The sequence below is a fragment of the Gracilinanus agilis genome, chromosome 1, assembly GCF_016433145.1.
Source record: "Gracilinanus agilis isolate LMUSP501 chromosome 1, AgileGrace, whole genome shotgun sequence".
Classification (NCBI taxonomy): domain Eukaryota; kingdom Metazoa; phylum Chordata; class Mammalia; order Didelphimorphia; family Didelphidae; genus Gracilinanus; species Gracilinanus agilis.
The window spans coordinates 356,136,789-356,161,563 of record NC_058130.1 but is presented as its reverse complement, the minus strand read 5'-3'; the positions used below and the strand labels follow the sequence as shown (position 1 = coordinate 356,161,563).

At 34.6% G+C, this 24,775-nt stretch overlaps 1 protein-coding gene across 1 annotated transcript in view; it reads left to right on the top strand.

The window, feature by feature from the left end:
* Window positions 1-24,775, top strand: part of ZSWIM6 (zinc finger SWIM-type containing 6) — a 229,142-nt gene that overhangs the window by 141,660 nt on the left and 62,707 nt on the right. Inside the window, 2 exon segments of the mRNA XM_044681018.1 lie at window positions 1,662-1,669; window positions 11,724-12,080. Coding sequence (XP_044536953.1) covers window positions 1,662-1,669; window positions 11,724-12,080 — 365 coding nt within the window.

Sequence of the window (24,775 nt, the reverse complement as noted above, 5' to 3'; positions counted from 1 at the left end):
TTTGTGAACTGAGTTTTGACAGTCTATTTTTATGTGTTCAATGCACTTTGCTTTTAAAGACAAGAACACATGCAATTTAATTTAGAAAGTTTTCTTTCTAAAAATTAAAAAAAAACACAAAGAGATTTGAAGGCACAGTTTTCTGGGAAATCTAGAGTTAAGATTCAAGGTAGCTTAGTTTTATAGATTTCTGTTTAATCTTGGACAGCGTGACATGCCAGAAAAGTTCCAATTTTGTTGTCAGAGGACCTGGATTAAATTTACAGGTGTCCAGCTAGTTATATCCCTTTTCTAGGCTTCAGTTTTCTAAGCTATGGAACCAAGGGGATTAAAATAGATGATTGTTAATGCTGCTTCCATTTCTAAATCCTGTCATCCTAATGTAATGTTGTTTATTCCTCTTCTAAAGTAATAATAATTTTCTCAGTCTGGTTTTCTATCACAAATTATTTACGTTATCACTAACATTGTTATAAAGGAGAATGAAACTTCATATGATAGCCTACATTAGAAGTATCCTCTTGAAACCTTAGAAATAAGGACATTTATTTCAGTAAGCTTGAATCCTTTTCATGGACATGGGAAGAATTCAGTAAGGTAGATCACAAGTAAACTAATGTGGACTTTCACAGTTTTTGATAAAAGATTTAAAAACTACAACTTTTAAATTTTTACTAGGTTTCTCGGTCAGTAGAATACTAAGATATTTGTTCTGTTAACCTATTTAACAAAATGCTAAATTAGTAGAGATACAACTTGCTACAGAATGCAGCCTTTGTGGGTAGGATTGTTAGGAAATAAAATGTGTCCTTTTGGTAAAAAGAATTTACTTTGAAAAGATTTTATGAATAGAGAAGCCATGACATTAAGTAAAAGAATGAAAGGAGAGGGTTTGATAGAGCATGGCAGAATATAGAAGGAATAATAATTCTACTATGAAATGATCCTATTTAGCTACCATTTTACTGGCTGCCACAAATCTTTGTTTTCTCACTGTCCCCATGTCTTCTCTCCTCTCTGAATCTCTTTAGTCCTGGTTTGCTGAAAATAAAACACTTTAAAATTTACAAAATGCTTCACAAAGAATATTTCACGTGATCCTCACAACAACTTTGGGAGGCAAGTGCTATTATTATCTTAAGTTTACACATAAGGAAACTGAGGTAGTCAAGTTGAGTAACTCACCTAGGATCGCACAGCAAGTGAATCTCTGAGAAAGAACTTGAACTCAATTCTTCCTGACTCCAGGTTCAGCACTATCTGTCCTTCCTCTCTTGGGGACTTTTTTTTGAATGGCATTTCTTCCTAGTAAACTCACTAACATTTGTTTTTATTTTAAAGAGAGCTAAATTTATTTTTTCCAAAATAATAATGTTTTCTTATATTGTGTTAGAAAAATAATGAATATGCCAGAGAAGCAATTTAAAGAAGGATATGAATCCAGCCTCGAAATTTAAATTTGCTTGTCTCATTATAGCTATTCTCCTTAATCTTGAAAATTTCTAAATGTGAAGAACTAAAGTTTTCCTGTGTACTGTTTTATTAGCCTTTGTACAGTTGTGTCCGACTCTTTTTGACCCCATTTGGGGTTTTCTTGGCAAAGATACTGGAGTGGTGTGCCATTTCCTTCCCATGCTCATTTTGCAGATGTGGAAACCAAGGCAAATGGGTAAAGTGACTTACCTAGGTTCATACAGTTTAGTAATAGTCTGAAGTCAGAGTTGAACTCAGGAAGATGATTCTTCCTGACAGTATATCTGTTCATGCACTCCCTCTTTTTCTCCCACTTTCTTTCCATTTTCCCCTCCCTTGTCCACTGAGAGGGCTGCTATCTCTTCCCTGGCAACATGCCTACCCACAGACTCTCTTCATGAAAAGAAGTAAAAAGTAGTCATAAAGAAAAGCAAAAAGGTCCACTAAAACCAGTCTGATAAGTCAAAATGAAAACTGGTACAAGCAAAGAGATATAGACAATACAGTGCAGAAACAAATTTATGCCCAATATTGATTTATAGAAGCAAAAAGAAAAAAAAAACTTTGGATATAAAAAGTAGCAAAGACCCAGAAGTGCTTTTTATGTGTAACAAGTCTTGCAGTTTAAAGTCACTTATAATGTGTCCTCTAAGAATCATAAGATTGGATGGAGGGAGTATCTCAACTGTAACCATTAAGATCACAAATACAAGTGCTAGCCTGGGACTAAGGAAAATGAGTGATCTGTTTTGCACATTTTTATGTTAAATAAAATCTTAAACCATAAAAATAAGTAGGTATGACATAACCATTTAGGAGGCTATCTGAGCAGCATAACTTTAAAACTCAGATTGACCTACTCTTAAATTAGCTGTTGCATTTAAATATTCAGTGAAATAAAATATACCTATATATTCATACATATGCTTAATCATATAACACCAAACATATATTTAAAAACACATAATGCATCTTCAAAAATCCCTCCATAAGAAATTTAACCAGTAAGTTTCTCCCTCTTTCCCCCAATTCCAGTGTAAAATAACCATTGAAATGTGAATGAAGACAAATGTATGTTTTTATGATCCACTTTGAGAGTAAGAATGAAGTAAAGATGATAGTCATATACTGGATTCTTCTACTGCTTAATATATTAATTAATAAAGAATTCTTAGCATATGCTGGCAACAAATGTGTTGTAGATGTTTCTTAGCTATCCAGTTAGAAAGATGGAAATTTTGATCTTAAGGAATCTTAGAGATCATCTTTCTAACATACTATTTTACAAGCGAGAAACCAAGTTACAGTGAAATTTAAGTAACTTTTCCAATTGGTGGCAGAACTGAAGTGAAAATGCTTTCTTCTCAGTTCCAAGGACATGGGTGTTTTCCCTTCTCTGTATTGTACTTTCTCTGCTGATTCTTTTGACTTCCCTATACATTTAAATTGATTACCTCATATAGCAATAATTGCTCTAATTGTCAGCCTCTTCCCCAGCGATACTCTTTACTTATCAATTGCCTGTTTGAATGAGCTGCATCCAGAACCCTTGGACAAGGAGTCTCTTGTTCATAAATAATAATTTTAAGGAGTTTGTGTTTCAGAATTCTAAAGTTTAAAAACTCAGAGTACTTCATCATTCATAAATAAATTCATTTAAAAGTGAAGCAAAAGAGGCAAAATTGTTTAGATGACAAAACATTGCCTAGATCCTTGTTAGAATTCTGACTACAACTTTTATAGGATGCCATTAAGTTCATTCAGTCTTTGTTTTCCCATCTAGAATGAAAGGCAGTTAATGTCCCCTTACATTAATCAGGTAGGCACTTTAAGTCATTAGAAAGAAGTAAAATAAAAGTTGCTATTGTTAGTAAGACAGTATTTTGTATACTTCATAGTTTTGAAAAAGTAGGTCTTTTTTATTGACATGATTTGAAACACAAGTGAATTTGTTTAGTTATTTTCTTGAGCAACTAACTAACTAACTAATCAACAGTATCTTTTTTTTTTTTTTCTCTTCTTGCCCTTTCTCCTCTTCCTTTCACTCCCTAATCCAAAGACCACTGGAAAGAGTTCGCGTTGATTATACTGTCAGGACAGGAAAATCTTATTGCACGCATGGTGTCCACTGTGTCAACCCTGAACCAGGAGATCCATCATCTACTGCCACAAATAGTTACTCTTTTTCAGGGATATTAGGTAGGTGAGTTTAGCTGGCACAGAAAATGACTTCTGAGTATTTGTAGATAAAATCATGGAATAGAAGGAACCTTAGCTATTTAGAAAACTTAACTACCCAAAAGAGTTGATTACTCAAATGTTCCATAAGGGAACCAATTTTACAATTTAAATCCTCTTTGATAATTATTTTAGTTTTGATAAATTGTTTTTTTAAAGCTGAAATTTGTTAGTACATTTTTCTTAGAAACTTTTTCTAACTTATTAATGCCTGAGACAGAAGGGAAAGGACCAGGCAAAAGGGGTTAAGTGATTTGCTCAGGGTCACACAGGCAACAAGTGCCTGAGGCCAGGAATCCAGTTTCTCATGACTCCAGGCCTGGTGCTCTATCTACTGAGAAGCCTAGTTGCCTCTATTAGTAAATTTCTTTAAAAAAAAATACAACTATCTAACTGGGAAGAATTTAGAAATGGCAGCTTCATTGGAAATGATTCTCCTTTCTCCAAGTGAAGGCACAGAAAGTTTGTGGGAGAGGATACTTCCTACTCTCTAGATATCAACAGTTAGGGAAAATATTAGTATCTTAGAATCTAAATGAGAGTAAATATTCTTTGGCCTTAAAGTAGTATAGATTTTATTCTGCCTGTTTGGTCTGAAATTGCTGGAAACAAAAGTTCACAGTAGCTCTTTCTTCCTTAACAGGAGTACTCAGTCTGTTCACTTCTATCATAAATGTTTCTCTTAGTTCTCAGAGTTCTGAGTGTGTTCAAGTTTAAGAAGGTAGGGAAGAGAAAGATGGAGGGAAAGAAAGTCAGTTCATAATTCAATACAAAAAGCTTCAAAAAACAGGACAAGAGAACGCAATATATGACCATTTCTATGAATAGCATCCAACAATTCTTTTGAAACAAAATTCTTTGTTTTTAGACTTAAGCCAGATTTTAAGTTTGTATTATTTGAAATAGATAATTGGGAAAAGTAAATTTTATTTCACATATATGGAATGTACATGATATAAATTCATTAGAATGTGAACAACCCCAAAACCTTATCTGTTATAGGACTTTGAAATGGGTTGCTTCCCAATTTTAAATGCGTGGCAAGTTATCATTCATATCCTCTTTTACCACAATTGCAAATGTTGCTTTTTTAAATGCCTTTATGTACTTCATGTACATATTCTTTATGTACTTAAATGCTTATGTACTTCCAAAAGGCCTAGTTGTAGAGTCAATGGAATATTAATTCAGTTAATTTATTAAAAAATCCAAATGTTTTGCTTTTAATATGTAGACCCTTTTTGTGAATGTATTAGACATCAGTATGGATGAGTCACTCAGGATGGACAAGCCCAAATGGGTTCTGCATCATTGCAGGGCAGTTTTAGATCTATTTGATCACAAATCCATTTGAATAATACTATTCTAGGACAAGAAATATTTTGCCCTTGGTTTTGGGATGGGGGAGGGAATTTGGTGCTAATAAAAATGGGAATTGGTAATAGTAGTCTATATATCTTAAGTCCACTTATTATAAATGTGGTTTATTATGGTGATATTCCTAAAGTCACTAGAGTCACTCTTCACATAGTGTCAAGTATTAAAAAGAAGTCATTTAATCTTAGCTAAATGGAAACAACTTGTATTATCACTGTACTTTCATTTTTGTTATACAAATAGACTTAAAGAACTTGAATGGCATAGATAGCTAATGTGCTAACTTAGACAAGTCAGACATCTAAATTAAAACTTCACCTGTGTAGTGGATTTTCAGTTTGAAGCATATCTCTTGGAGAGAAAGTATGGAGTAGTAGTAGTAGAAAGAGAAAACACCAGCACCATGATCAGAATGATTTGGCTTCTTGTTCTACTTAACTCTGAAATATGCTGGCTGTGAGGGCCTGGCCAGAGCCCCCTGACCTTTAGTGGCAAAGGCAGTTCTGAGCTTGGTTGTAGGACAGAGGCTGAAAGAGGCTGACATGAATTGATAGAGGGAGCCTCCTCAGTGAGAGTTCCCTACACCAGTGAAATTACAGGTTCAGTCTTCTCTACCCCTTCCTCCCCTCTTTCCCAATAGATTTAAAGCACTTTGCAAGCCTTAAAGCTTTATATAAAGCCAACAACTATTCTGGGACTTTATTAGGGCTTGGAGGATGATCCCTGGGTCCTTCAAGGCTCTGTTAGCAGCAGAGCTGATTTGACCTGGCTGTCATATGAGGATCAGTTTGAATTTAAAAAAAATCATTCTGATAGGGTCAACTAACAGATAAAAGGTTTGTTTGTTTGTTTGATGGAAGAACTGAGATCTCCTGTCTGGAGAGTATATTTTCACATGCAGGTCCTGAAATACTGAAGCAAGAGGCCAGCCACTGAACAAATTGTCTCAGGTGTGTTTTATAGGATATAGCTTGTTTTAAGAAGAAAGCTAGGAAAAAGTATTAAAATTTAAAAAAATTGTACTTCCTACTTCAGTAACAACTCTAAGACAGAAGGGCAAGGCCTAGCTAAATAGGTTTAAGTGACTTGCCCAGAATCACATAGCTAGGATGTGTCTGAGATCACATTTGAACCCATGTCCTCCCAACTCCAGACCTGAGTCTCTAACCATTATGCCACCTAGCATAATGTAGACCCTGTAAGTCCAGTTTTTACAAATTAAATATTTCAAATATGAAGAGCATCAACTGTTTAAAGAAGCTTGTGAATCTTTTTGGAGAAAATAATCATTTTTTAAAGATAATGAACTTGAATTTTTTATTGTGTTGATTCTTTTATTTGGAATTTGCTTTTAAAATTCGTATAACTATATTTAATCTTTCTCTGATGAATATTCTTTAAAATTTTTATGTAGTACAATAGTACCCACCTTCTTTGCTCCACTCATTTGTAGAACATTTAGGGTAAAATATTTTGCATAAACTGAATGATACACACTCTTGTAAAGATGTTTTTATTTTATTTATTTTTAAACCCTTACCTTTCGCCTTAGAATCAATACCCTGTGTTGGTTCTAAGGCAAAAGAGTGGTAAGGGCTAGGCAACAGGGGGGTAAATATCTGAGGCCAGATTTGAACCTAGGACCTCCTGTTCCTGGGCCTGGCTCTCAATCCACTGAGCCACCCAGCTGCCCCCAAAAAGATGTTTTTAGATAGAGATTAAAGATCATAATCTTGCCTGATATTCAAGGGTCTCTATAATTCAAACCTAACCATCTATCTTAATATTTGTTACTTTCGTATTCAACTTTTGGCATATTCAACTTCTGAACATGTCTTAGCTTCCTTTTAGACTGTAAATTCCTTGATGGCCAAAGCTATTTCTTCTTTACATTTATACCCAAGGCATCTGTCATATATATTGACATTAATCAAATGTTAAATGGATGAACTATTTTTCATTTGCATATCCTAGAAAGAGTATTAACATTTACATCATGATTACCATCCTTTTCCCTCTACTGTGTAAAAATTTTCACACATACTGTGTCAGCCAAGTTGTTGTTGGCATGTTGCATACTGCTTCAAACTTAGCACATGTTTAACAAATATTGACAACTTGATTTAGTTAAACTGAATAAAAGTGATATAGGTAAGCTCTTCTTTGATTAATTGGTATTTAGAATAAAACAGAACATGCATTTTTTAAAAAAGTCTCATGTACAGAGTTCGAATGTGAGTTCCTTGAGGCCAAGGATGATGCTCTTGCTTTTCTTTGTATACTCAGAAATTAGTTCAGTATATGGCACATAGTAGATACTTATTGACTGACTTAAAAAAACGAGAAATAGGCAAGAGAATTTTGTAATTACACCTCCAATTTTCACATGGCTTGTGAGGAAAGGACCACTCAAAGTTTATATTGTAGGTTTATTAAAAAGACTCAAGTAAGATTACTTTAAATCTTTTTTATTTTAAACCTTACCTTCTGTCTTGGAATCAATACTGTGTATTGGTTCCAAAGCAGAAGAGCAGTAAGGGCTAGGTAATGGGGTTTAAGTGACTTGCCCAGGGTCACACAGCTAGGAAGTGTTTGAGGCCAGAGTTGAACCTAGGACCTCCCATCTCTAGGCCTCGCTCTCAATCCACTGAGCTACCCAGCTGCCCCCTACTTCAAGTCTTATTGGAAAAGCCAGAGTTGGAAGCAAAGGAGGATTTGGACTAGATTACCTCTTTTGAGTGGCCACCCTTTTGTGAGGGATGCATATATCAGACTATGTAAATGATGGATTTGCTCATATTAGAAAAATATGGAGTTGTATAAACTCAAATTTAAAAGTAATGAGGCAAATTATTTAAATCCTTAAGCTTGTTGCTACATTATTGAGTTAAACATTATTTATCTTGTTTGTTTCTTTTCCCTACTTGCTTTCTACCAGGAATTTGGAGTTGGGCCAGAGAGGTCTCCAAAACGTAGTAGTTAAAATAATTTTGAATGTGTTTAAATATAGTTTTGGCAGCTATTCTGGAAAAAGCTTTGAAAAATCACGAGTATTTATGGATTTGGGGCTGCATTCAGTTATGGTATCTTCTAAATCTAGTTCACTTCTATTTTGTCTAGACATTTTAGTAGTATACTTAATGAAAAAACCATGGCTTATATCTAAAATGGTGAACTAGAATTCTAAGTGCATAAACAATTTTAATCAGCGTATCGAGAGACTTAAGAGTCTAGTGACAGACTATGTTTCTTGTCATAAGTTCAGCTGTGCTAAGTTTGGCTAGATCTATCACCAGGTTGGCATTTTTATTTTTTTGCTTATGGCAAAAGTAAATTGTAGATGGGTTAAAAATACCCATTTGTGGAGGAAGGAAATCCCTGTAGTACTGGAGTATCTAATTCCATAGACTTGATAAATGAGATATTTCAGCTAGTGAAAGATATTTTCTCATTTCATTACGTTTAGCTGTGATTTCATTTAATGTATATGAATATCCCTGCTTGAATATTTCATAGTAGTCATTTCATCATTTTGAGTATTCTCACCACCAAAACAGATCCTAACTTCTTTATAACTTAGTTGATGCTTTAAAGAGTTTCTAATGCCTCCAGATTAATCACTGGACAGCTAAGTTTTAGCTTAAAACTGCACTAAAGATGTTTAGGATACCTCCATCCACTAATCCTTTTGTTTTTAAGAGTTTTAAATTGCTTCATTAGGAATTAGTAAAATAGTTTATCTTAATAGAAATTAGAACTAAGAAATTTAACTAGCCAATTTAGTTGTCTTCTCTTTCCCTTAGGTTTTTACCTTAGTTAGAATTCTACTATAAAAGAAATAGCATGAAGTTTTAAGGAAGATGGTCATTGAATCATTTTTATTCTTGATTTTGAGAATATCTCAGATTTGTTAATCAGTAAACAAACATTTATTAAGTTGTGCCAGGCCCTATATTAAATGATGGGGATGGGGGAAAAAGGAATGTCCTGCCTGTGGCAAGAATTTTAAGTTGTCTAGATTCATTGGATCACTCAGTCTGTGGAAGGGAATGACATCTAAGAGTACTAGAAAAATAAGAAAGGAGCATGTTTTGCTAAAACAGGATTTTGTATTTGTTTTGGGGAATCATCTATTAGAGGAATCCACTAGGGTTGATTGAATGAGGAATATAACTGAGAGTGACTTAGTCCTTTACACTTCAGGAAGAACAAATCGACAGCTGTGTGGAGAGAATCCTGAGGTAGGGAGACCACAGGAAATCACTGGAATTTAATCCAGGTCTGGGGTTATGAGGACCTGACTGGATAACTGCAGAGCCTAATCCAAAGATAGGCTGCAACTTTCAATTCTGGCTTGGGAAAAAACGTAAATGAAGACTGTACTCTTAAGGTAGACAAGATCATTATCTTAATTCATTGTATTTAGAGAACTTATCAGATGGAGTAGATTGAAGATCCACAGAAAACAGAACTAGAATCCATGGATCGAAATTTTAGAAAGCAGATTTTAGGCCAACAATTTCAACAACAGATTTCAGACTAACAATTAAGACTAATAGTTCTCTTAGTACTGGAAGTATTCAAGCAGAGGCTGGATGACCAGTTGAGGGGACATTATATAGAGCAACTCTTTCATAGGTACAGTAGTTGAACCAAATAATATCCAAGTGCTCTCACTATGCATGATTCAGTTTTATGCATTTTTGATTATATGTTTTTGCAACGGTTTGTACTCCTATGGTGTTTCAGTGAATGTAAGGGAGGGGAGGAAAGCAAATTACTACATGGGAATCTGTTGAATTTGTTTGTTTTTTAATTTTAAGAAGTATATAGGACTGTGGCCCCACAATTCAGCTAGTGAATGAATATCATTCCAGGGCTAAACAGTTAATAAGTATATATAATATATCATTCCTGTTACTTTTAAAAGTAGTTGTGTTGCTGTTTAAAAAAAATTATTTTATTTTATCTACCAGATGGCAGTCAATAAATATTTTTTAGGTGTCTACTATGTGCTAGGCACTGTGCTACCTACTAAGTACTTGGATTACTCACTCTTGGAATGAGTATTTTACTGTATCCAAGGGTGTATTCTCATCCTTGAAGAACCTACAAATCCAATAGGGAAGACAATGAGCACACAAATAGGTATAAACAAGCTTTTTGTCAGATAAATAGGAAATAATTATGGAAAGTAAATAGGAAATAATTAATGGAGGGAAGGTACTAGAATTAAGTATTTGGAAAAGCTTCCTATAGAAGATAGGATTTTAGTATGGACTTTAGGAAAGCTAGGGAGGAGAGGGAGAGCATTCTAGGTATAGGAGACAACCAGAAAAAATCCCTTGAGAAAAGAAAGGGAGTATTTTGTTAAGTGGATCAGCAACGAGGCCAGTGTTACAAGATTTAAGATCCTGTATAATTGGGGGAGAGGTGTTAAAACCTAAGAAGACTATAAAGCTGGGGAGGCTAGACAGTGAAGGGCTTTGAATGGCAAAAAGAGGATTTTGTACTTGAGCCCGCAGGTGATAAGAAATGACTAAAATTTATTGAATATGACAGTGACATGATCATAACTGCACTTAAAAAAATCACTTTGGTGCCTAAATAGAAGATGTATTGGAATGGGGAAAGACTTGTGGCAGACTGACCAAATAGCAGGCTATTGCAGCAGACTAGGCATGAGGTGATAAGGCCTTGCACTAGAGTGGTAGGAGGGGGCAGCTAGTTAGCTTGGTGGATGGAGCACCAGGCCTGGAGACAGGAGGACCTAGGTTTAAATCTTGCCTCAGCTACTTCCTAGCTGTGTGACCCTGGGAAAGTCACTTAACCTTCACTGCCCAGCCCTTCTGCTTTGGAACCAATACACAGCATTGATTCTAAGATGGAAGAGGTTTTTTAAAAAAAAGAATAGAAAAGAAAGTAGGATGGTAGAAGAGGAAGGGTTTAGGGGAAATAGTATGAAGTTCTATTTCAGACATAATGAATTTAAGATGTTTATTGGACAACCATTTCAAGATATCTGGAAGGCAGTCAGAAATGGGAGATTGGGGATCAACAGAGACATTAGGATAGGAGAGTTAGTTGTGAAAATCATCAGCACAGATATTATGTAATCAACCAAGTGAAACAGTATGGAGGGCCCAGGATAGAAGAACCCTGGGGGAAATTTATAGTTAGTTGACATAACTCAGATGAAAATTTGGCAAAGGAGGAAAGATGGAATGGCTCTTATGGGTAGGAGAGAGAACCAGGAGAGAGTGGTGTCCCTAAGCTTGGAGAAGAGAGTTTGAAGGAGAACAGAGGGAACCGACTGTGTAAAAAACTGCAAAGGCAAGAATGAGGATGTGATTTCATTTTACTTCTTATAGTGATTATAGTCTTAGAGTATTTTTATATTGCTGATTATAAAACTATATAGATTTATATAAGACTAATATGACAGTTAATATTTAATTTTACTAAACTTTACTGAGATTTAAAGCTTTTATTTTAGGAAGCAAAGTGCATCTGAACTACAAAAGTAATGTTTGGTTGCTGCTAAAAGTAGAATAAATTTCTTAGAGTTATGACACCACAAAAAAAGTATTGCATTCTCTTGTATAAGCTAAATTTTCTTCCTTTTTTTTGTACAGGTTTCCACTTGAGTGGCACAGTGACAGAACCTGCAATGCAATCGGAGCCAGAAACTGTTTGCAACGTAGCTATCAGCTTTGATCGTTGCAAGATTACCTCAGTGACCTGTAGCTGTGGAAACAAGGACATATTTTACTGTGCCCACGTTGTGGCACTTTCTTTATATCGCATCCGCAAGCCAGATCAGGTCAAACTGCATCTTCCCATTTCAGAGACTCTCTTTCAAATGAACAGAGACCAACTACAAAAATTTGTACAGTATTTGATCACAGTGCACCATACAGAGGTTTTGCCAACTGCTCAAAAATTAGCAGATGAAATTCTTTCCCAGAATTCAGAAATCAACCAAGTCCATGGTAAGTATGGCCTTTATTCCATAAAATATCATCTTGGTTTCCTCTTTGTCCTTTATTGATTTTCATTTTCTGATAGAAACATGAACTAAGTTAGATGTTATTCCTAGGAGTTGGACTTAAAAAACTATTTGTTAATATTTTCAGCCATATTGTCATGGTGCAGTGGAGCCTTTTGCTAGACATTCTTCTTATATTTCTTGAATATATGATCTTAGAAATCCATCCCCCCCCCCAAATTGTCTTTATTACCTTTTAAGTACTCTGGTAAAGAACTCAGCAGGTTATTTAATGAACTATTACTAGAATGAACTTAATGAACTATTACTAGAATCCATGGCTTTTGCATAGCCTGACAATATGATCTGATTCCTTGCCTCAAGTAAGAGCAATGCTTTTTTTTTTTTTTAATTTTTTAGTGGATTGGGGGAGAATAATGACAAATAGTACCTATCTTCAAAAATTATTGTGAGGAAAAATCTTTTAAACTTCAAAGTATAATATAAGTGAGAGCTATTTCTATTATGTCATTAGGTTAAACAATTACTTTAAAATATGCAGCTTTGCCTCATTTAAAGAAAACAGTATGAAAACGATAAGCAGATAATTTTACCTTCCAAAGAATACCTGACAGGTTTCTCTTGTGGATGTGAAATATCTTCATTACCAGAAGTTGTTGTATGTTTTTCATAAACACTGTTGAATAAAAAGAGGTAGTGGGAGTACCCATATCAGCAGTGTAATTATATAGGGACCCCACCCCCTGCAGAGTTATCAATCAGTAAACTACACAATTTTTTTCTTTAAAACCACAGTGAGATATGACTTCACTTAAATAGCTGTTTAATCTTCAAAAGACAATGTCATGTTCTAAATCTAAGCTATCTGTGGTTCTTTTGAAGTGCTTTGTCAAAGCAGAGCCTGTCTAATCCTATGTAGACTTATACACCTCTCACCCCCCCCCCCCATCCGCCACTGGATATTGTCTACTTTTACCAAATGGTTATTAAAATAAAGTATTAAAGTGAAGTAGGGACCTAGTAAGGGTAATACTGAACATGTTAAAATCCTTGTTTGGCATTCATTTTGCCAGCATTTAAGAATGGCGATAGCAAATAACATTACTTATACAAGTTCTTCAGAAAGAGATGTCAAAAGCAATTGAGTGCACTATTGAGAACTTTTCTGCTGCATCCTTCCTTAAGCAGCTCAAATATCATTCCCTTTTGAAACTTTAGGCTGAGTAAGAATTTGTTTCCAGAAGTATAGTTTTAAGTGGCCGATGCTATCTCCTTTTCCCACTAATTAATTGGCCTCAGTTTCTTCATTTGTAAAATGAGTTGAATTAGATATTCTCTAAGATCATTTCTACATTCTAGATCCTCAGCCTATTTTGTTACCTGCTAATTCCATTTAAAAAAACAAAACCCTTATCTTCCATCTTAGAATCAAGAGTGGTAAGAGCTAGGCAATGGGGGTTAAGTGATTTGCCCAGGGTCACACAGCTAGGAAGTATAAGAAGCCAGATATAAACCCTGGACCTCCCATCTCCCAATCCACTGAGCCACCCAGCTGCTCCTGCTAATTACATTTTTTAATGGTGGTGGTAGGGGCAGCTGGGTAGCTCAGTGGATTGAGAGTCAGGCCTAGAGATGGGAGGTCCTAGGTTCAAATCTGGCCTCAGACACTTCCCAGCTGTGTGACCCTGGGCAAGTCACTTAACCCCCATTGCCCACCCTTACCACTCTTCTGCCTAGGAGCCAATACACAGAAGTTAAGGGTTAAAAAAACAAAAAAACAAACAAACAAATAATGGTGGTGGTAGTGGCTGAATAAAAAACAATAAACAATTAAAAAAACAAAATGGTTCATTTAATCAGTCTTTTATGCACTCATCATTATATGCGAATAATGTACTATGTAGTAGTGTACATGATATAATCATAAAAATAATAAAAGAATATGATCAAACTGAAAAACCAGAATGTCTAATTGGAAGTTGAATATAAAAGAATAATAATACTATAGAAGAATACCAAGAACTGTATCCATAATATCATTGCTTTATCTGGATTTTTCTAGAAAAGTATGGTATAAGCTCTTGCCCACCAAGTTTTCTTCCTTCCTTCCTTCCTTCCTTCCCACCATTGATAAATATAACTGCATTTCTTATAATTTCTAGAATTAAAAGGGAAAGGAGAGAAGGGGAAATATCCAAGGTAATAACATGGATCATGGAAATAGATATTCAGCCACTCTGCCAAATCAATTCTACATGAGAACAATGATGCTTTAAGAATAAAGACAGGAGTGGTTGTCTTAGCTTCCAGCTTCCTCCTGTTTCAGAACTTCAAGACAGTAAGAAAGGAGAATGTAGGAAGCAAGATTAGCTTTAAGTATTGCAATAGGAAACTTGTTCACTGAAGGTTCGGAATTGTTAATAGTTTAGTAGGAAATGAGAAAACAAGAACCTGGGCTGGCACTTTCCACATACATGTGCTATGTAAAAATGCTTTCTACTTCTGATATTATTGAAAAATTTATTAATGATAATAAGCCATGAGTCCTTGTTTTTCTGTATATATCCTCTCTAGATTTTGCTAACTTTATAAGTATTCTTAGCTTTTAAATTTGTAAACCCTTTACCCCTCAAAAGTTTTCCTTAAAAGAGTTAGAGTTAACTTTTCTTAGGAAAACTATTAAGCTATGTTTCTTTTTGTAACTTGGAGAAATGAGTATCTTAAAAATATATTTATTTATTTAGAATATTTTTCCATGGTTACATGATTCATGATCCCCTCCTTCCTTCCCATCTCCTGGAGCTGACAAGCAGTTCCACTGTATTATACATGTATCACTGTTTAAAACCTATTTCCATATTATTCATATTCTCAGGAATGATCTTTTAACATCAAAACCCTAATCATATCCCTATTGAACTACGTGATTGATCCATATGTTTTTCTTCTGTGTTTCTACTCCCACAGTTCTTTTTCTGCATGTGGATAGCGTTCTTTCTTATAAGTCCTCCTGGATTGTCCTGGGTCAATGCATTGCTACTAGTAGTAAAGTCTATTACATTTGATTGTGCCATAATGTACCAGTCTCTGTGTAAAATGTTCTCCTGGTTCTGCTCCTTTCACTCTGCATCAATTCCTGGAGGTCTTTCCAGTTCACATGGAATTTCTTCACTTCATCATTCTTTTCAGCACAATAGTATTCCATCACCATCAGATACCACAGTTTGTTCAGCCATTTCCCAATCGATGGACACCTCCCCCCGCCCATTTTCTAGGTTTTTGCCACCACAGAGAGCACAACTATAAATATTTTTGTACAAGTCTTTTTCCTTATTATCTCTTTGAGGTATAAACCCAGCAGTGGTATAGCTTGATCAAAGGGTAGGCAGTCTTTTAAAGCCCTTTGGGCACAATCCCAAATTGCCCTCCAGAATGGTTTAATTTAATTCACAACTCCACAGCAGTGTATTAAGTGTCCCAACTTTGCCACATCCCTTCCAACATAGAAATGAGTATTTTAAAAAAGATGTATGGTTTCTAATAAAATAAAATAACTATTATATGGTTTCCTCCAGTTAGATCTTTCATACATAAAAATCATAATCAGGTTTCAAAGCAGTTCTTTATTGTCCTCTTTTCTGTACATATTTTCTTAGGAGAACAGGCAGAAATAGAATATGTTTTGAGGAGAAGTTTGTTTCCCTTTTATGCAATGAATTTTCATCTCTTTTCACCTTGTTAGATATCCTATAACCATGCCTTTGCCCTGGTTGCTACTTATGTTCTGGAATGCTCTCCTCCTAATTTCTCCTTCCTTCAATTTGGAGCTCAAATCTTGCCTAAAGTGGGCCTTTTTTAGGACCCTCAGCTTACTTCTTTGAGATTTCTCCCCTCTTTATTCTGTATTTATCTTTTTTTTTAATTTTTTTTTTAAACCCTTAACTTCTGTGTATTGGCTTCTAGGTGGAGGAGTGGTAAGGGTGGGCAATGGAGGTCAAGTGACTTGCCCAGAGCCACACAGCTGGGAAGTGTCTGAGGCCGGATTTGAACCTAGGACCTCCTGTCTCTAGGCCTGACTCTCAATCCACTGAGCTACCCAGCTGCCCCCTATTCTGTATTTATCTTAAAAAATTTTTAATCGATGTTTATTGTTTTTACATCACCTTACTTTATCCCACTATTCCTCTCCCTCACACATGTGAAAATGCTTTACCATAAATATCAAAGACTTTTCTATTCACTGTACATCTTGTATATTCCTAATTATTTAAATATCATCTCTATTATTATGAGAGCTTTTTAGGGTACTTTTTGCCTTTTTTATCCTGTTATTAGTTCAGAGCCTAGTGTATACCAAGTTCGTCATATAAGACTTTCTGATTAATTTATATAAGTATTGTTGATTTTTGATATATTCAATATATATTAAACACATAAGACCAATATTTCTTAATTATGAACCATTAATAAAGTTTTCCTTGAACAGTCCATTTCTTATAGCACAATAATATTCCATAACATTTATACTAACATAATTTATTCAGCCATACTCCAATCTTTGTAACCACAAAAAAAGAGCAACTATAAATATTCTTATACAGGATGATAGACGGAATTTTTTTTTAAATTTTTTTGGGGCATGGGCCTAATATTGGTATTATTGGGTTCAAAGTATTCACAGCTTAGTAACTTTCTGATTTCTAGAATGGTAGTACCAATTTGAAGCTCCATATCCTTTGTCTGTTTACCAACTGGAAAAATGATCTTATTCTAATAAATTTGAACCAGTTCCTTAAATATTTTAGAAATGAGACCTTTATCAGGAAAACTTCATTCAAATTTTTTTCCAAGGGAACTATCCTTTTTAATCATAATGGCACTAGTTTTTTGTTTTTTGTTTTTGTGCAAAACCTTTGTAATTGTATGTAGTACAGTTTGGCTTATTTTATCTTCTGTGATGATCTCCATCCCTTGTTTAGTCATAAATCATTTCCTTTTTAATAGATCCATTGAGGATGGTGATGATGATAACTAATAGCATTTTATGGTTTGCAAAGTGCTTTAGGTGTTATCTCATTTTATCCTCACGACACTGTGAAGTAGATGCTCTTTTCCTGATTTTATTGATGAAGAAAGAAACTAAGAGAAAGGCTAAGTGACTTGTCCAGGACCCACAGCTACAAGTATATGAGAAAGGATTCAGATTCGGGTATTCTGGATTTCTAAGTCCAGGATCCTTTCCACTATACCACCTAATTGCCTTTAAATCTCTAGATATGAAAGGTAATTTCTTCCTTGTGCTTCTGATCTCTTTATGTTTGAACTTTTAATCAAAATGTCCAAAACTACACTCTATTTTTCTCCTCAGATCTTCCCTCTTCTAAATTTTCTTATTGTTATTGATGATACTTTCATCCTCCCAGATCACCGGGGTGTGCAACTGAAGTGTTGTCCTCCATCATTGATTCTCTCATCCCCAATTCCATAGCCAATCTTTTGCCAATTCCTGTTAGTTTTCTTCTCTTAAACTGCCACCATCTTGGTGTAGACCCTCAACACCTCAAACCTGGACTATCACAATAGTAGTCTTTTTATTCATCTCTATGCCTCTTAATTTCTCTCCCTACTCCAGTCTATCCTTCATTCACATATCAGATGAAAGAGCATAGTGAATGTGTCACCCTCTTATTTAGTATAAACTCCAGTCGCTCCCTAACATCCCCATGAACAAATATAACATAATAAATATAACACCTGAAGTAGTCAGAGCTCTTCATAATCTGCCCTTTTTTCCCTACTTTTTTGGTCTTCTTACACCTTAATTCTCTCCATGTAGTGTGTGATTCAGTGATACTGACCTCCTTGCTGTTTCTCTGTTGAGTATTTGCTATTTATCATATCTATGTTTATAGATATCTACCTCTAAATTTATAGATATGTTTACATATCTACATATCGTTTTTGCATTTAATTGTTTTCATGTTGCCTCCTCCATTAGATTATTAGTTCTTCAAGAGCAAAGAGTATTTTTCCCCTTTATTGTATCCTGAGTGCCTAGGCACTCTACAATAGGCACTCTACATGGTGCATTGTAGGCACTTAATAACGGCTTGCTAACTATTAGTATATTATGTCATTTATCCATTTGGAACTTATCTTGATATGTGGTGTGAGTTGTTAGTCTACACATAATCCCTGCCAGACTGGAATTTCTTTCCAGTTATCCCAGCAGTTTTTGGTAGAGTAGTGTGCCCTTAGCCCAAAAATCTGGACTGGTATCTTTGGAATTGTTAAATTCTAGGGTACTGCATTTGTTTACCTCTGTATGTTATGTACCTAATCTGGTCCACTGCTTTTGCTACTCTGTTTATTTAATCAGTACCAAAGAGATGTATTGATTACAACTTTATAGTGTAGTTTGAATTCTGGTATTGCAAGTTCCACTTCATTCCTATTTTTTCTATTCCCTCAAGATTTTTAAACATTTGTTCCTCTAGATAAATTTCATTACCATTTTTTTAGCTCAATAAAAATAAAATAAAAATAATTAGCCTTTGGTTATTTGATAGTTACACATTAATTAATTTTGGTAGTTTAGTTATTTTCATCATATTGGCTCAGCCTATCCATGACCATTTAATATTTTTCCAATTTAATTATTATACTAAAGAGTGTTTTGTAGTTATACTCATATAATTCCTGTGTATATTTTGGTAGATAGTCACTAAGGATTTTACATTTTACCATTTAATTATTCTAAATAGAATTTCTTTTTTATTTCTTCCTGCTGAATTTTATTGGTAATATACAGAAATCCTGATTATTTATGTAAATGTGTTTCATATTTTGCAACTTTGCTAAAGTTATTGTTTTAAAATGAATGTTGTGTTAATATTCTCTGCTTTGTTCCAATTTTTCTACATGTTCTGCTGATGCAAATGTTCTGCTATTTATTATTACCTTTGTGATATTAAGTGACTCATTTAGCCCCTCAAGGTTTATATTTTGTTATCTACAAAAGGGAGAGTTTGGACTGGTTGATCTCTAAGGTCCCATCTAGTTTTAAATCTTTGGATACTGTTGCAGCAGGGCAAGGATAAGATAATGAGCATCTGTAACAACAGAGATAGGTAGAAGGGAACTAATCTGGGAAGCCTTGTTAAGGTTAAATTGATAACTCTGGTTAGGTAAAATAAAGGGATGGTGGGAATCCTGAGTAATTACATAATACTCTCTTTTACATATTCTACTGTACATCCCTATTGGCCTTCTCATGTTTTTCATGTGTATCATCTCTTCATCTTTTTGTACTGGCTCTTTTGACCTCATGTCTGGACATATTACCCTCTTTCCTTACCTACACCACTTAAAGAACATTTACTTAATCACTCAGCTCAAATATCTCCTTCTGCATTTGCTAGTTTCCTTGCCTCCTGCCCTGAAATTGGATATTTCTAATAGATCCTTAATAGAATGTAAGCTCCTTAAGTGCAGGGGCTGCTTCATTTTGTCTCTATCCCTATAAGTGGCAAATATTAAGCACTTAATGAATGTTTGCTGAATGATAAAAGCTAATGTTCCTTATGTCTTTCTCTGTGTGACTGAGATTTCATAATTTTCTTGTGTGTAAAATCAGGAAAATAGTCTGGATGATCTTTAAGCTGCCTTTCAGGTATAACTTTCTCTGAACTCAGAGATGATTTTTTCAATCTATCTTCATGAATTCAAGATATATATTTAGATCAATTAAGCATTTAGCTATCTTTGTTTCTAACAAATTAAGCTTTTTTATGTAAATCTTACTCATAAATTCAATAACTCTTTGTGATACCGAGAACAAACCTTTTCAGCTTTTCTTGAGACAGTGTGACAAAAAGATGGCCGGAAAGAGAGAGGGAGAGCACAAGAGCTAGCACCACGTTATATTTGTGACAATCTGGCACAAGATCTTTAAAGACCCCAATGATGGATCATACTTTGAGTAAGGGGTGGGGTAGCTGGGTAGCTCGCATTGAAAGCCAGGCCTAGAGATAGGAGGTCCTGTGTTCAAATATGACTTCAGACTCTGCCTAGCTGTGCGATTGGGTAAGTCACTTCACCCCCATTGCCTAGCCCTTAACCGTTCTTCTGCCTTGGAACCAATACATAGTATTGATTCTAAGGTGGAAGGTAAGGGTTTTAAAAAAAACAAATTAGAGTAAGAAGAGTATTTAAACAAAAATTCTGCAGTTTTCTTCTTTTGCTATTAAGCAGAATATTCTAAACATTTTTGAAATTCTCAAGAAAAGAATAATTGAGTAAGAAAGTAAATCTATTAAAATTATTGATAGTTTCTTCACAATGCTACATCATTAATGTTACTTTTGAGGCCACTAGTTCAAGGAATAGTGTTCTCTTCCCAAACTGAGGGTGTTTCATTGAATCTTAATCAATTTTGAGTGGCACTGTGAAATAGTATCCCAGATTTTATTCTTTGCTAACCTAATTGCTTTCTCTTTACAATGTCATTCTCATTTGGAAGAGTATCCTAGAATGTGTTTTGTTATTTTGTTTTGATATGCTACCTAATGATGGCATGTTAAATACAAATTTCATATGTATATGTACTTATATACACTAACACAGAAAAACAAGACAGTTGTAAACATTTGATATCTATTTTGTATTTACTGAATAGGCATAAGTCACATGACCTTTCCCCATGTTTCTATATGGAGTACTCATTGTAATTAGAATTGTATTGAGTAACCAGTTTCCAAATTAGATAATGTAATTGAAAAAAATTGGTGCCATATTTCAGTTGTAATCTATTACATTATTGATTTTAATAAGAGAAAAGCACTATATTAAAGTCAAATGACTACATTAATAATCTAGAAGAGAATGAAATTTCACTTTTTAAATTTTTTTGAAAAAAAATTCTGTATATTAAAAAAACAACCCATAGCCTTTATTTCAACATGTCCTTTCCCCATCTCCTATTCAGAGAACATCCCCTGTAACAAAGAATAAAATAAAAATAGAAGAAAAAAGCAATTCTGTACTGTTAACTTTCATGTGTCTGTTAATACTTTGCTGTTCTTCTTTAGTGAGCTGCTGATGCACTTTGATCCATTAGGTATATATATTTGTATTCATTTCATTCATTCAATATATATGTATTGAATATGTCCTACCTTTATCATAGAGATTAGATACGAATATTCCTCCCATTCACCCTATCAGCAACTTCCCTTATTATAGTTACTTTGGTTTTAGATTTTTCAATTTAATGTAATCTTTGGTTTTTATTTATATGTTCTGTCCAAGTACTCCTCCCCTTCTACTTCCCAGAAAGCCAACCCATATAACATATAATATTTTTAAATAGGGGAAAAATCATCATAACTGAACAATACATTAAAAAAGTCTAAATACATGGGCATGAAGAGGTAGGTTAGGGGTATCTTCTCATGTCTCTTCATTCAGGTGTTCTACTTGATCTTTATAATTTTGTTACATTCACTTTTGATTTTTGGTATTTGGTTGTTCTTTCCATTTATATTATAATCATGGGGTATATTGTTTTCTTGGCTCTACTTGCTTCACTCTGCATTAGTTCATCTTTACATGTGTAATTTGTATTCATCACACATCATTTCTTCCAGCACAGTAGCATTCAGAATTCAATTTGGGTAAAATTTCAACTTGTGATGATCTTTCTCCTTTTTAAACAGACATATCTGTAACCAGGTATTCACTAATACATTACAACATGAGCATATGGAAATTGCCTCCCTGAAATACACCCTGCATTTGTATTCATTCTTTTTAAATGAGTACTATATGATCTAAGAATATTTTATTGCTTTCTGCACATATGAAAAATACATGATTATTCTTGTACAAGAATAAGATATTATTATACTAGGGAAAGTAAATTAAATGATAATAAGGAATGAGTAATAAAACCAGATAAAGGGAAAATAATGAAGGAGGAGCTATAAATTCTGACAAATATATTTGAGTTATTTCAGATATATATTGATGACCATGCTGCTTACTTACTTAGCTGGCATTTAACTGAAGGGAAAGACCTTTATTAAAAAGGGAGCAGAGCTCAGTATTTTTCAGTGTTTCTCCTATCATTAAGCTCTCCAATAAAGAACCTGTGCTATTAATACTTCTCGGATGCAGAACTTGTGGAATTATGGAAAGGGCTGACCATTTATAATGGAAGATAAGGGTTTTTACTAATTTTCCCCAAACATTAGAAATTTAAATGGAAGTGTTAGTCATCTGGTTGAAATGAGAGCTTTTCATTAGGAATAACTTTATATCATTTATACAGTATTTATATAAAATAACATTTATTTTCAAAAATCTTTCTCTCAAATCATTATCTTCTTTTTCTACTTCTACTTCTAAAATATTTTTAAAGACTGATTTTCGGCTATAATCTTTTGGTTTTCCTTTTCAGTCTGGTCTATCTGGCTCTTCATGGCTTCTAGCTGGTCATTTCTGGTCTTCAATTTGCTTAGCATTTAATTTGATTTCTGAACCTCAATTTCCAATTGTGAAATTCTGCCTTTTAAATTGTTATTTTCTTTTTTGAACTATTTCCCACTTTTCTTGCCAAATCTCTTCCACCTTTCTCATGATCTCAGATTGGAACTCTTCAAGAGTTTGTGACCAATTTTCATTTTTTTGGGAGGCTTTGGATATGTCTCCTTGTTTGTCCTCCTCTGCTATCTGTTCTGTGGTCTGGATTTTTTCGATGTAAAAATTATCTACAGTTAGTGGTTTTTTCTTGTTTCTTTTGTTGGTTGTTTTTTCTTGAGCATTGCTAGCCATTACTCTGTTGTTTCTTGCTTCCCTCAGAAGTCTGGGTGAAGAGGGCAAGCTCTCTTTGTATGGAGATACTAGTGGTTTTTGCCTGAGGCTACTTTTTGAGTTTGCCCTTGTTTTCTGCTGTATGCTGCCCCAGCCCCACTCTTCTCTCCCTGCCCAAGGTGCGCACTCTTCAGCCTCCTGTGGTTTCAGGTCCAGCTGCTCTCAGGGGTGCTCTTGATCCGCTGCCAAGAACTTAGAGGTTGTTCCCCACTACTTTAATTCTAGGGCACTGGCTATGAATCCTGCCCCGTAGGTGGGGTGGGGGAGGGTTTGATTAGCTCACGTTTTGGTGGGAGCTAATTTATCCCCTTATAGCGTGGAATGCCCAAATTCCACATACCTTCCATGCTGAGCCCTATTGTGGAGTCCCTTCCTTCATCTGAACTTGGCCTTTTTGTTCTTTTGAGGTATCTTACAGGCTGGTGGTGGGGAGGGTAAAAGTTCTACAACTACTCTGCAGGCATCTTAACCTAGAAGTCCTAAAATATTTTTAAAAATAAAGAACTCATGAACTTTCTTACCTTTCCTTTTACCTCTCACTGCCAATGGCTAATGTATGCATTTTACCTTCAATTTGTAACAGATGTATAACTTTATCTCTGCGACCCACATACATACTGTTTCCTGTGGTTAGAACTAGCAAGTAGTAAAACTGTAGGAGGTGATACTATATTATAAGTTCTCCAAAGAAGGAAAAGAAAAATTAATCACTCTTATAGCATCTATACATAGTTGCTACTTCCATGGCTGTCTGAAAAGAGTGCCGCACTTTGAAATTTTAATTTTAACAGTAAGTAATAGTGATACATCAGAATGAAAAGCTTCTCATGAGATAAGCTATGTTCCTGAGAAAAATGTAAAGAGAAGCAATTGAACATTCCTGTGTTGAATTTGTTGTTTGTGGAAATAAGAGAAGGAATACAAATCTAATGTTGCCTACAGTTTTCCTCCATTGAACATAAAGCTGTTGATATCCAGAACAGTATTGGCTAATGTAAAGAGCACAGTATTTAGAAACAGTGGACTTAGTTTTGGGTCTTGACATTGCCTGGCATATGGGGAACCCTGGGTAAGTTACTCTGACCTTCAGTCTCTTCATATGCAAAATGAAGGGGTTAGACTGGTTGACCTCAAGTCGTCTCCAGTTTTAAGCCTACTATCCTATATAGTACAGAGTAAAGATTACTTACTCATTTTAACATTTTTAATACTCTAAATATTTTTTAAATGTTGGAGTACTTTCAAATTATAGATATAGCTTAATTTTTTTCTTTTAATATATCTAAAAAGTATCCGTTTGAGATAGAGGGACCCTCATAGGCAGTGTGTTTCTAATGAAAAGCAGACATTTTAAATCCAAATATGTGGCTTCAAGTCCACTACTTATGACTTTGGGGACTTTTAGCAGTCTTTATTTCTGGAGGATCTCAGTGTTGGACGAGATCATACACCCCTAAGTTCTTTTCTCTCATTCTAATTCTATGCATGGAACTTAACATTCTGATTCTAATTTATTTTAAATCTAAGCCATAGATCTTAAAATGTTCCCTTCTGTCCTTTTTTTTTTTCATTTTAAACTTTATCTTCTGTCTTAGTATCAATTCTAAAACAAAAGAGCAGCAAAGGTCAAGCAATTGGAGTTAAGTCACTTGCCCAGGATCACATAGCTAGGAAGTGTCTGTGGTTGGATTTGAACCTACATCCTCTAGATTCTCCTTACAATCGGCCTGGCTCTATCCACTGTACTACCCAGCTGCGCCTCCTTCTGTCTTTATGCTGTATATCTTTACCTAAAAGCAAAAAAAG